The sequence below is a fragment of the Crinia signifera genome, chromosome 19 (assembly GCF_055691185.1).
Source record: "Crinia signifera chromosome 19, ASM5569118v1, whole genome shotgun sequence".
Taxonomy (NCBI): Eukaryota; Metazoa; Chordata; class Amphibia; order Anura; family Myobatrachidae; genus Crinia; species Crinia signifera.
Window position 1 is genome coordinate 16,830,661 of NC_139226.1, and position 14,259 is coordinate 16,844,919.

The 14,259-nt window shown below is 45.7% G+C and overlaps 1 protein-coding gene across 1 annotated transcript in view; it reads right to left on the bottom strand.

Moving 5' to 3' along the window:
• The window catches only part of LOC146042202 (phospholipase A2 inhibitor NAI-like), a 74,741-nt gene that overhangs the window by 18,825 nt on the left and 41,657 nt on the right, over positions 1-14,259 (bottom strand). Inside the window, exons 3-4 of the mRNA XM_083162127.1 lie at positions 10,724-10,873; positions 9,643-9,783 (exon numbers count right to left, since the gene is read on the bottom strand). Of these exons, the coding sequence (XP_083018253.1) occupies positions 9,643-9,783; positions 10,724-10,873 (291 nt within the window). The remainder of the gene's footprint in view (positions 1-9,642; positions 9,784-10,723; positions 10,874-14,259) is intronic.

Genomic DNA, 14,259 nt, shown 5'->3' on the forward strand with positions numbered 1-14,259 from the left:
GTCGGCGTGGAGTTGATCTTATATAGTGTGGCGAGCGCAGCGAGCCACCGAGCCAGAAGCGTGGCGTGCGCAGCGCGCCCCACGAGGGGACTCGTATACCTGTGAAGTTATACGCGCCCCCTCGCGGGGCTCTCTGCGCTCGCCACGCTTCGGTCTCGGTGGCTCGCCATACTAAATAAAATCAACTCCACGCCGACGTGGATAGTGGGGGTTGATGGGGTTGATGTTTATACTGGGGGGTGACGTGGGGGTGCTTTTAAGATTGTAAGCACTCATTAGGACCCATTAGGGTGCTTATACAACTTTAAATCGCATCGCATTGTATGCCATATACAATGGCATACAATTTTTAAATTGTATGCCATTGCGGGACATCGCGCAATATCGCATACCTTCGCATGCCTAATGGTCTGCGATACAATGCGCACAGTGATAATACACAAGTACCGATTCTTAATTGTTGGGGGAAAATGTGAGCTCTCTTTGTGTAAGATATTATTTGTGACTGTTTCTTTTCTGAAAAGTTTGGTGTGGATGTTACCCTCCTTACTGGGATAGATTTGTAAATCCAAAAAGGTGGCTTCCGTCTGGTTGATCATGAGTGAGTCTAAGATTTAATGTATTGGTGGTCAGGATTTTAATAAATTTGTGTAGGTCTTTTTCTTCTCCCTGCCAGATTAGAAAAATATCATCTATGTATCTTAAATAGGTGATGATCTGGTGGCTGTATTTATCGTTAGACTCATTGAAGACAATCTCTCTCTCCCACCACCCAAGGAACAAGTTGGCATATGTGGGCCCACATGCCGTGCCCAAAGCTGTTCCTCGGGTTTGGAGGAAGAATTTATCGTCAAAGGTGAAATAGTTTTTATGCAAAACGAAGTCCAGAAGTTCCAGAAAAACTTCTTAAAATCGTCCATGCCCTATAATTTAAGGAAATATTTGATCGCTGTCATGCCTTGATCATGACTGATTCTGGTATATTCGCGATCCAACATCTAATGTTGCCAGGTATTGGATTGAGTCCAAAGAGATGTCATTCAATTTACACAAAACATCACATGTGTCCTAGACATATGATGTCAACATATGGATGTGGTGTCTCAGATGATGGTCTATAAAAAGGCTTGCAAGCTCCAGTAGGCCTCCTATGCCCGACACAATCGGTCCTCCAGGTGGGTTTTTCAATTTTTTATGCATTTTAGGCAGCATATAGAATGTGTGATTCTCCACTTTTAGGAAGGCATGCTTACTGTTTGTAATGGTGCCTTTTATTTTGTGCTTCATCTATCAGTCTCATGTATGTTATTCTGAAATTATCGGTGGGGTTGAACATCATTTGCTGATAACAGGTCTTATCTAGAAGCTGTCTATATGCCTCTTTTGTGTAGGCATCCTTGTGCCCCCAAACAAAGAGTGCTTTCTTCTTCACCTCTTCATACTTTACCTTATATTACTCTCATGGGAGCACCTCCACACCACCTATCGGTGCCAAGGCACCCAAATGTTAGAATTGTGGAACTATCATAATTTCATTTGACAACTTATAATGGAAATCTGAGTGGTACTACTGCACAGGTACTCTGTCCCATTCCCCATTCCCCATGTCAAAACTGCATTCATATGGAGTCATATTTATCAATCACTAACTCTCCAATTGCTGCTGCTGTTACATATTAATGCATTCATTTATATATAATAAATTTATATAAAAGCAAGCTGGGACACCAGCATTCCCCTTATTTTCAATTATTTTCTATGCAATTGTGTATGTGTTTTTCTCTAAAAGAGTATGCAGGTGGTGGTGTCCCAAGTTGAAATGTCCAGTTAGTTGGCAAATACCAGTTAGGAGGAGAGCTGGTCCAAGTGGTGTAATCAATAAGGGGATTTTTGTAAGAACTTACCGTTCTAACCCCTTTCTCTGAGTCCAGTCCGGTGACACAGCTCACGATGGGATGTAGGAGGGTCCGCCAGGAGCCAGGCACCTATGCTTCTAATTTGTTTGGGAGCAGGCTCCTCCCTACTGCATCCCATAATGCTTCAGTTAAACTTCAACAGCACACTAGGATACACAACTCAATACAATGCCTGAACATCATATATGCAACTTATAACACATAACATGGCAACCATGAACGGTACAACTTACTGAGCGTTAGGGAGGGATCGCTGTGTCACCGGACTGGACTCAGAGAAAGGGGTTCGAACGGTAAGTTCTTACAAAAATCCCCTTCTCTCTTTCGTCCAGTCCGGTGACACAGCTCACGATGGGACGTTCACGAGCCGGTCCTTTGGGAGGGTACGCTCAGACTGCCAGTTCTCATCACTGCCCGTCCAAATGAAGTGTCCTCCGACGCGAACTCATAAAACCTGTAGAATTTTGTAAAGGTGTGAACAGAGGACCAGGTGGCTGCCCTGCACAGCTGCTCCGCTGTGGCCCTATGCCTCACCGCCCATGACGAAGCAACTGACCTTGTAGTATGGGCGTTTATGCAAGATGGCAAACAATAGGCAAACGCAATAGTTGATCTCAACCAGCGGGCTATAGTCTGCTTTGAAGCAGGCCACCCAATCTTATGTACATCGTACAAAACCAACAGCAAATCTGATTTGCGAACATCCTTTACTCTACTGATATAGATTCGCAATGCGCGAACCACATCCAACTTTTTCAAACTGTCCCTATTCCTCCTTCCCTCAGGCGGTGACAAAACTGGGAGCACAATGTCCTGATTCAAATGAAATGAGGAAACCACTTTAGGTAAAAATTGTGGTACTGTCCTGAGAACAGCCCTATCATCATGAAAGATCAAAAATGGTGACTTGCAAGACAAAGCACCCAATTCTGACACACGCCTAGCCGAAGCATTGGCCAATAAAAAGGTAAGCTTCCAGGTAAGGTACTTGAGATCAGCCGATCTCAGTGACTCGAAAGGAGGTTTCTGCAGCATGGACAAGACAAGAGACAAGCCCCACAGTGCAACCGGCTGCCTATAAGGAGGCTTAATCCTGGCCACACCCTGCAAAAAAGTTTGTACCTCCGGCAGCAGAGCCACTCTCTTCTGAAAGAAAATGGAAAGCGCCGAAATTTGCACTTTCAGAGACTGCAAACTTAACCCCGATGACAGGCAATCCAGTAGGAACTCCAGTAGCCTCGCTACCTTAAACCTGGAGGTATGAACTCTCTGCCTTTCACACCACCTGATGTAGATCCTCCACACCCTGTGGTAATTGGCCGCAGACACCGGTTTTCTGGCCCTTAGCATGGTCTGTATGACCTCTTCTGAAAACCCCTTTTTTCTTAATAAGGAGGATTCATACGCAACGCCATGAAATTTAGACGAGCTAGGTCCTGGTGCAGAAACGGTCCTTGGCTTAGTAAGTCCGGCTGAAGAGGAAGTCGCCACGATTCCGTCGATAATCTCAGTATGTCTGAGTACCATGACCTCCTGGGCCAATTTGGTGCAACCAGAATGGCCGGTACTCTCTGGTTCTTTATACTCTTCAACACCCTCGAGATCATTGGGAACGGAGGGAAGATGTAGACCAGATTGAAAGACCAAGGAATTGTCATGGCATCCACTGCCCAAGCCGACGGATCCCTTGACCGAGAGCAAAATCTCGGAACTTGACAATTGGTCCTGGACGCCATAAGATCTATGTCTGGCAGTCCCCATCTGTCCACCATCTTCTGAAACACCTCCCGATGGAGTGACCACTCCCCCTCCAGCAGGTCCGCCCTGCTGAGATAGTCCGCCTCCACATTCTGGATCCCCGGAATTAAAACGGCTGACAGTGCTGGAACCTGTACCTCCGCCCAGGTGAAGATTGTCACAATCTCTGCCATCGCCATCTTGCTCTGAGTACCGCCCTGGTGATTCAAGTATGCCACTGTAGTGGCATTGTCGGATTGTACTCGTACTGGCAGACCTTTCAGAAATTTCTCTGCTTGACAGAAGGCATTCCATACTGCTCTCAGTTCAAGTATGTTTATGGGAAGACTGGATTCCTCTTCTGACCAAAGGCCCTGCAATCTCAGGTGAAGCACCACTGCCCCCCAGCCCCTGAGACTGGCATCCGTCATGATGACCAACCAGTCCCAGGAGCAAAGGGACCGCCCCATCTGCAAAATCTCTATATCTGTCCACCATTCCAAGGACATTCTTGCTTCCTGAGACAAGACTAACCGTTCCTGTTTCATTGTCTTTACATTGCCGGACCAGCATGCCAGGATGTTCCATTGGAAGGACCTGGAATGGAATCTGGCAAACTGCAGCATCTCGAAAGTCGCTATAATTTTGCCCAGCAGCCTTACTCCCTGCCACACCATCGGTGCAGGGGCCCGGAGAATTATCAGCACCATCTGCCGAATCTCCACCACTTTGGGGTGTGGTAAGAACCTGTGAAGGTGTGTGTCCAAGATTACCCCTAGGAACTGCAGACTCTGTGTGGGTGTTAGATGTGACTTGGGAAGGTTTAGCACCCAACCCTGTTCTTGCAAGAACTGCGTCGCAACACTCAGGTGTTCCTGAAGTTTTCCCGCCGACTCCGCCTTGAATAAAAGGTCGTCCAAATAAGGAATAATTACTATTCCATTTAGACGGAGAGCTGCAGCCATGACCGCCATCACTTTTGTGAACACTCTCGGAGCCGTTGCCAAACCAAACGGCAGTGCCTGAAACTGCCAATGGTCTTCTCCAATTGCAAACCTTAGGAGAGCTTGGTGATCCTTGAAAATGGGCACGTGGAGATATGCATCCTGAATATCGACCGATGCCAAAAACTCCCCCGGCCCTATGCTCAGGTGCACAGAGCGCAGAGACTCCATTCGAAAGTGATCTACCCACAAATGAAGATTTAAAGACTTTAAATTTAGTATGGGCCTGAAAGACCCATCTGGTTTGGGGACTAGGAACAGGATTGAATAAAACCTTTGTTTTCTCTCCTCCTGGGGAACCGGAATCACTACTCCCTTCTCTTTGAGAGACACAGCTGCCTCCAACAGAGCGGACCTCAGTGACGCTGTTCGCGGCAAGGGTGTAGGGAGAAATCTATTGGGTGGCCTGCCCCTGAGATTTATCCGGTAACCTTCGGAAATGATGGAAAGGACCCAAGGATCCACTATGGATTCTCTCCACCTGTCCCGAAAATGTAGGAGGCGACCCCCCACTCTGAGCCCAGAATGGGGAGTCCCCGCCCCCTCATGCAGAGGACTTGTCATCACCCTTGGAGGCATGCTTTTTTGTAAAGGCACCAAAACGGCCTTTGGAAGCCTTTCCTCTGCCGGCCTGAAATCTGCCACGGCCAGACTGTCCTCTGTTGGACGCCCCGCCCCGAAATGGCGGCCGAAAGGACGGCTTGAAAACTCCCAACTTCGAGCCTGAACTCTTGGAAGTAGTGGGAAGAAAAGTACTCTTGCCCCCAGTAGCCTGCTTGATGATGGCTTCCAGCTCCGAGCCAAACAATAACTCCCCCTTAAAAGGCAAGTTTTCAAGGGACCTCTTGGACTCACTATCAGCTTCCCAAGCTTTGAGCCAAAGAGCCCTTCTAGCAGACACTGAGGTTACAGACACTCTGGACACCATTTTAGCTCCTTCCTCACCAGCCTCACAAACATACTCTGCGGCAGATCTCAATTTCTCTGCCAGAATAAAAGCCTCTGAATTTTGGTGGAGCAGCCCAGCAAGCTCCTCCGCCCACTTGATCATGGCTTTTGTGACCCAAGCAGACGCGATAATGGGTCTCAAGGTATAACCCACGCCTTCAAAAATAGCCTTCAAGCAGCCTTCAACTTTTTTGTCCACCGGGTCCTTAAAGGCAGCACCCCCCTGGACCGGCAAGGCAGTGGCTTTAGACAGTCTAGCAACAGATGCATCCACTAATGGGGCTTTTTCCCATAATTGTGTATGCTCCTCTGGCATAGGGTACATATTAGCATACATTTTTGCCATCAACAATCTCTTATCATTTTTAAAGAGATGACATTCCCTCATCAGAGGGAAAACACACAGGGTCCCTGCAACTCTTTTTAAATACACAAGAGACAGGAGTCTTTTCCTCCTCTGTAAGATTCAAAGTCTGCTTAACAGCCACAATAAAATCCTCAATGCCTGAAGCTAAAGCCTCAGCTTCATCACTCAAGTCCCAACTCCAGTTCTACTCACACCCACCATCATCATCCAAATCCTGTATAATTGGTGGTGTAGAAACAGGGTGCCTAAGCACACTCTCATCAGAGGATTTTGTAAACTACTCCATCAGGGCAGTCATTTTATGAACTCCCTGGGCAGTATCCTGCATAGCCTGCAGCAAAATGGGGTCCCCCTGAGCCGGGGTAAGTGACCCCCCAGACACCTGAGACGAAGTAAAGTGGCCAGGAGACCCAGTTTACAAAATCCTCTGATGAGAGTGTGCTTAGACACCCTGTTTCTACACCACCAATTATACAGGATTTGGATGATGATGGTGGGTGTGAGGAGAACTGGAGTTGGGAATCCTTCTGCCTATTCAAAGCCTCAGTAAGAGCATTCATAGACCTGCCCAGCGCCAAAGCCCAAGCAGGTTCAGCTATCTCCGTTCTGGGGGTGCGTGACCCACAGGGAACAGTCTCACAGGACGGGCATAAATCCCCCTGATCCTCATGATCACATGTAAATTTAGCATCACACTTTTTACAGTAAATAAACATGTCCAGCGCTCCCTCCTCCACAGAAGCAGAAGTAAAACCCTCAGCCATGTATTTAACACAATGCAAATGAACAGGCACCGCACAGAGCAATGTATCAGAGTACTTATCTGAGCTGCTAATCCTGTCAGGGGTCAGCGAGGAAAGCACCGACTCCTGTGGGCACCTAAAACTAACTGGAGCATTATGGGATGCAGTAGGGAGGAGCCTGCTCCCAAAGAAATTAGAAGCATAGGTGCCTGGCTCCTGGCGGACCCTCCTACATCCCATCGTGAGCTGTGTCACCGGACTGGACTAAAGAGAAAAAAAGTTTTGCAGAGTTCAACAGGGGAGTGTGGATTGGTCTGACGCGTTTTGTCATCCTCTGACAACTCAGATTACCCCACTTGGACCAGCTCTCCTCCTAACAGGTATTTGCCAACTAACTGGACATTTCAACTTGGCACACCCCCACCTGCATACTATTGGAGCCTATTCCGAAAGTGAGTTAAAACATCTCTTCTTCACAAAGTGAAGCAAATTACAAGGCATCCAGCCAGGTTTATGGACATCCACCATACCAGTTTACCACGGACTCTAATGTGAGATTTATTACACCTAATCACTGGAGGGGAGCAATACTAGGAACAAGCGGTACTTGCCTAAGTATATTTTCCATTGTCCTTCTATTTTCACACCAGAGTGCATTTTTAATGTTATTTGTATATGTTTTTCAAATATTGTTTTTTTTATCGATAATTCATTTATCATATATTTTATTAGATTTAATAAACCTTTATGTGATACCCAATTGATCATAATAGATTGTTTTCTACAGTACTAAAATATTACTCCTAAGCGCTCCACAACCAATTCTTTTTCCACCTCACTTTTGCAACCTGCATGACCAGACATTGGTTACCACAGGAATGGTCGCTGTCATCCTACGCTTAAGTTGGCGGGCTGAAGGCCACACAGTGACATATAAGCATAAAGGCCCACACAGTGACCTAGTACGCCTCACATATCAAGCCCAAACAATGACAGGCTACATAAATCAATTTACACTGTTTAGCTGAAATGGCAATTACACATTATGCCGCACACCGTGATGCCAATTACACATTACACTCAGGGCCGGTGCCACCACTAGGCAGCTTTAGGCATTTGCCAAGGTGCCGGCCACTACAGGGCAGCAGTTAGGAGCAGGGCAGTAATGAGCAGCAGGAGGAGCAGCAGCAGCAGGAAAGGTCCTGCCGGAGCTGAGGTGAGCAGCAGGAAAGCACCTGGGAGCAGGTGAGTGAGCCATACACCCGCCCCTGGAGCCCGCCCATGGCTAGCGCCCGCACAGATCCCCCTGGAGCCCATCTGGAGCTGCACCCATCGCTGCATCTCTATCCCCCCCTGTGAAGTAAGATGCTGCTGCCGCATCACCCTCCAAGAACCCCCCCACCGATGGAGCGTAGCGGCGGCGGTCGCACTGACCCCCCTGGAGCCCGCCCGGAGCTGCAGCCATCTCTAACACCCCTGCACACACTCGTTGGCAGCAGTTCTTCAGAAGCTAGCAGACCCTTCCAATTTTCAGTCCCTGGCTGAGCCATTTTGGCTGCTCTCCTGTGGAAAACTAAGCAGATGGATTGCTTTGTACAGGGCTCTGTGCGATATTCTAATTTGCCCCTTGACAAATCCTCTTTATCAGCTTTCTTAAAATGGCCTTAATATATAATTTTGGTGAGTGCTGTGTGGGCGAGTCAGCGTTCTGTAACTAGGGTAATATGATATGTTTAACATCTTCCTGCTGTTCAATTAAATGTTTTACTTATTTTAATGTAGCTTTTTCCTGCTGCCCTCCTTATGTCCTCTGTGGTGACTCACTCTCCAATCCGTGCACCTTCAGTCACATCATTTTGTATTTAATACACACATTTTAAAATTCTGTCATAACCAGCATGTAAACCCATCACCTGTTACATTGGAGGCATTGGACGCTCCATGAGGGGGGAGGGGATGCCCGGCAATGCTGCGTGCAATGGGAGGGGGTGGATGTGATGCGGCTAGGGCCACGGAGTAACTCGACGGGGGTGATGCGGCGCCGAGTCGCTCCAGGGGGGGGGGGGAGATGGTGGGAGAGTTGCCGGCTTGCCGCTAACCTCCATCACCGGAGACCTGCTCCTAACTGCCACCCTTGCAAATGCCTAAGGCTGCCTAGTGGTGGCGCCGGCCCTGACCGTTGCCAACGTCCCGGCAAATCTGACGCGCTGGTATCTCCGACAAAGTGACAATTGTAAATAGCTTCATATAGTTTGAATTTGCAGGCTTCTTACGTGGGCATAAATAGTTTCATCAGTAAGGTGTCTGCCTACAATGTAACAGGTGATGGGTTGAAATCACATCTATGACAATATTTTGAAGAGTATGACTGCCAAAAAATGTGTGAGTTAAAATAACTGAATGGGTGCACAAAAACAGTTCAGGAAACTAAAACTGAGGATCTACTGTATGTATCTCAAGATACTAATGTATTTTTTACTCAAAGTTCCACTTCTAAGGTCTTGGCATATAAGGTAACTTACATAAAAATACCAAGCGCCTGTATAGTGTGAATATATATATTTTAAGAATATGTGTCTAAAGTATATGTTTAAAATGTGCATTACATGAAACAATAAGATTAAAATGTATTGTAATAAAAATAAATTACCCCCTGAAGATAATTGTTTACAGCTCTTTTTGAAGCATTTTTGTCAGTTTGGTGGGGTTGCTTGTTAGCTTGGGACACACTGTGACCAGTGCTGGGGATTGCGAGTCTGTGGCAGCTAACTGTCACTAGATGAGGTAACTGACTACATAATGGCATTTCCTCCCATTTCTCGATTATTAGTTGCATTATATGTATTTCATCAGACACCTAAATGGATGTTTCATCATTTCTATAATGCAGTAATTGGCAGAGTACAGTCAAATGTTATTGTAGTTACCTTCAATATAGATATTTTGGAGAGCACACATATCTTCATCTCCAGTGCACTGCATGGTGTCCGCAGTGTAACACCAATCAGATGTAATCGATATGCAAGCAGGACAGGTCACTCCGTTTGGCTGCGAGCTATCTTCGGGCACTGTAAAATATTTAGTTCCACAAAATGAAATGTACAACCTATTGGTGACTTGTATTATAATTTTTGGTTTACAGTAGGGTGCACAATACTCGTTATATATTACACAAGGTTAAGCTTGTGGAGCTGATTTTGGTTGTGTAGAATGTGCAACTTTATGCTAATATCACACCTGTCCTTCCTTGGTGTACATCTTTGGATATGAATGTACACAACAACTGGAAACATTAACGCATTTCCAAAGGCCCTTCAGAGACCATGCGGCTCAGTCGCAACTGATCTTCTCTGTGTACACACCGCGGGACACTTACACTCTGCGACTCTTTAGGGAAATAGATGCAAGCACACAGCCTGTAGAAGGACGGCAGTGTGCTGTGTTCTGTCACCTATTACGGTGTGTTATACAGTATATAATGGGCATTATGGTTTGTTATATACAGTAGTATGTAATGGGCATCATGTGTGGCCTTATGTGTAATTGGCATTACTTTGTGTGGTATAATGTGTAATGCCATGCCCCCTTTTGTGATGCCATGCCTCCTTAGCATTAGGCCAAACTCCCTTTTCAGCACGCAGCAAGTCCGCGCAAGGATCCAACTACTTCAGTAATTGAATCTGGGACCACCCATTACCATAATTCTAGATGTGTGGTATACAGGTAAGTATTTTACAATACCGTAGGTATTTCCTACGGTATTGAAAAATCCCCCCCCCCGTTGCGGTTACCCGGCATGCAGGTTTTAGTTAATACCAAAATGCGGTAAAACCTGATAACAGGGTTTTTACTGCATGTTTGCTTTAGTGCATCGCACCCTTAATGTGTGAGGATATAACCCAGTCTCACGTCTGCCGAAGATAGGAAGTTTATGATAATTTGTTTAAATGAAACAAAAACAAATATACAATTAACGGATAGAACAAAGGTATACAAATGAACACTTACATGTAGGTTCTGGTGGAGTACAGGTATCCGTATAACAACAGGTAGTGGCGGTTTTTATTTTGATACTGTGGGTGCTAATACTTCCAGTTGTCTTACAATAATCATTAGGCACACAATTAATTTGGAATCTGTCATAGTTTGTGACCCCACCTGTACAAAGAGAATGATAAAAAAAAGAGAAAAAAAAAAGATTTAAACAGATGTTAAATTGATACTGTATCTTTCCCACCTTTGGCATCACTGTCTTTATTTAACATCAGCACTTACTGTACATATAGCAGGGACCAATGGCATTGCTAAGGGGATGCAGAAGCACCCCAGTGTCTACTGCTGAGGGGGTGACAAGAAATTGATGATTCTGTGTCCTCAGTGACAGGAGCTGCGCTACACTGTAACAGTAAATGCAGCATCCAGCTCTTGTCACAGTCGTTCTCGCAAGGGCATATTCCTTCTCAAATGGACAAAACCATGTGCATTGCAGGTGGGGTAGATGCTACTTGTGCAGAGAGAATGAGATTTGCTTGGGGTTTTACTTCAAACTGATATCTATATTGCAGTGTAGAAATAAAGCAGTCAGTATTTTCCCTTCACAGAAACAAATAACTCACCCAAATCTAACTCTCTCTGCACAAGTCTCATCTGCCCCACCTGCAGTGCACATGGTTTTGTCCATTTGAGAAGGAATTTGCCTTTTGCGAGTGAAACAGAATAAGGGCTATAGTCTGGATTATAATTCTTAAAGAAGTGATTATTATTTATTAACAGATAGGCAGATCACCCAATACTGAGAATGGAATGCTCTCCCAGGGGCATAAGTTCATACAAGACGCCCGGATGCAAAATATATGATGGTGTGCCCCCATTCCGTTCTTTCAGCTAGTACTTGACCATCCCAATGCACTACATTGCACCCATAACTCCCATATCAGTCCTATATGCACAGACTCCTATATGCCCTCACAGACCCATAAGCACATACACAGTTTCATATGCACAGGCTCCTACAGTATGTGCACACACAGGCCCTCATTTTGGTTGGAAGGCAGAGCCGGCCCTAGCCTAAATGACGCCCTAGGCAAGATTTTGGCTGGTGCCCTCTAGCACCGCCACTAGTTCCGCCTCTGACCCTGCTCCCATTTCCAAGCACCATCAACCCTCATCATAGCAGTCATCATTTTGGTGCTCCTACCCGCAATATTTTAAATAGAAACAGTGCACACATTCGGTGCTCAGCCCAAACAGGGGTGTGTTCTTGCTGGGAAGGGGCATGGCCACACAATAGTACCCCCAAGTCACATTATGCCACACAGTAGTGCAACTTTATTCACATTATATCATGCGATGGTGTCCCTTATTCACGTTACATCACACAGTAGTACCACTTTACCTCATGTACATTACTCCTCATATTATTCACATTATACCCGTAGAAAAAAAATGTAACATAGCATTCCATATTCAGGTACAGCCACACTCGCACACAGAATATAGGCAGGCTGCATATCATTTTAATAATCGGAAGCTCCTTGTGTGTCCTGGTCACATAACAATGCAAATAAGATGAAGTGATTTCCATGAATACACTATTTCATATGCAGATACAGCCTCACTCACACACATAATATAGGCATGCTGCATATCATTTTAATCAGCAGAAGCTGCTGGTGCCCCTAGGCATTCCAAACGAACTAGGCATTTGCCTAGTTTGCCTATGCCTAGGGCTGGCTCTGTTGGTAGGCTACTTTGTAAATTCACAATGGGTACCAATATTTTCTGCCTGCACATTCACATAATCTCTTATGCGCATGTGCAGGCCTTCACTGCGGATGCCCTTGGAGACTTGCATAGTCTCCAAGGCACTCACAGCGGGGAGAGCTTTCAGGAGTTGTGCTGGGGCATTTGCACAGTTTCCTGGGCGTACCCAGGAAAATGCTGGGTGTGCACTCAGGAAATCACTCAGAGTGTCTGCCCTGTTCTCAGAGCAGTAGGGCGCCGCTAATCTAAGTCACCATGGAGAGACTTAGGATGACATTTAATAAGATGCGCTAGTTGAATTTGTGCTATTTTAGGCGCCAAAATTGCATTTTTAGACAATTTGACGAAACCGCTTACTTAATAGGGTGTGCTAAGTCGCGCAAATCGCACATTTTGTGAGATAACTCGCACTTTTTCACTTGCCGGTTTAAAAATTGGCATTTTTATCGCATCCAGATGTTTTTGTATAGAAAAGGTTACAAATCACTTATTTAATAGGATGCACAAATGGAGTTCGCATTTCAAAAGTGTCTAAAAATCGCCACTGGTGCAGACCAGGTCCTGATGGGCGAATTGACCCAAAAGCAACTTTGATCAAATGCAGAAATGGTTAATTTTCACACATGTGTCCTCAATTTTATTCATAAACTCCCCTTCATATACCCAAACATCATTAAGGACACCTGTGAGGGTTTGAGAGATGGAGATTGTGCAGAGTGGTGTAGAACTGGCTGTTTGCGACTTTGAGCATTTGGAGGAGCTGCGCAGGTGGAGGGAGGAAGCTGCGCGCCAGATCCAGGTACCCCGAGTACTGCATGCTTCACATAGGTATCGTGCTAGGCTGTACCTGGACTCCCTCTCTGATCAACAGTTTGTGGGGATGTTTAGGCTGAGCCGCAATAAACTTTTGAACTTATATGAGTAGGTGAGAGATGATTTGGACCCTTTTGGGGGTGACAACTATGCAAAGTCTGGGCTGCAGAAATTTATTTGTGCCCTCTACTTCTTGGCCACAGGCTCCACTCAGTCTGTGACCTCATGGTCATTGGGGGTCTCACAAGCCACTTTCTACCAGCATTTTACTCAAGTGTTACTTGCTTTCAAGAAGTTGTGGTGCACATATATCAGATTCCCATGTTGTGAGTCCGAGTGGCAGGACCTTAAGGTGGCTTTCAATCGGCTCTCAGCATTCCCAAATGTGCTGGGAGCCATAGATTGCAGCCACATTGGCTTCGGGCACCGCACATGAGGGGACACGTCTACGTCAATCGGTGTGGGCGGCACTCTCTGTATGTGCAGGTGGTATGTGATGCCAACCTCAAAATAGTGTGGTTGCAGGCTACCCAGGGAACTGAACAAAAGGAGTAATCGATCGCACTGGAAATGGGTCAAATGGGTTGAGTTTACCTTTCTATCAGTGTAAGGGAAAATCATTCAATATAATTTCAAGGTGCGCTACCGCCAGGCACTAAAAGGACAGATATGGGAAACAACAGAGTGCCTTTATTGCGATGCACAATAAAGAAGAAAGAGAAAAAATACAATAATAAAATGTAACTTTTAATAAGGATATCTAAAATTACTGTGAAGGTGTAAAACTGAACAGGACAATTCTAAAAAGGAAATACATTTTCTAAAGTGGCGGGGGTGAACACGTGTGGTCTTTTAACCCCTTCCCGACGCAGCATGTTTTTGCCTTCCTGACAGAGGCCTTTTTTTCAAATCTGACATGTATCACTTAAGTGGGGATAACTTTTTTTTGCTTTTACTTATCCCAGTGA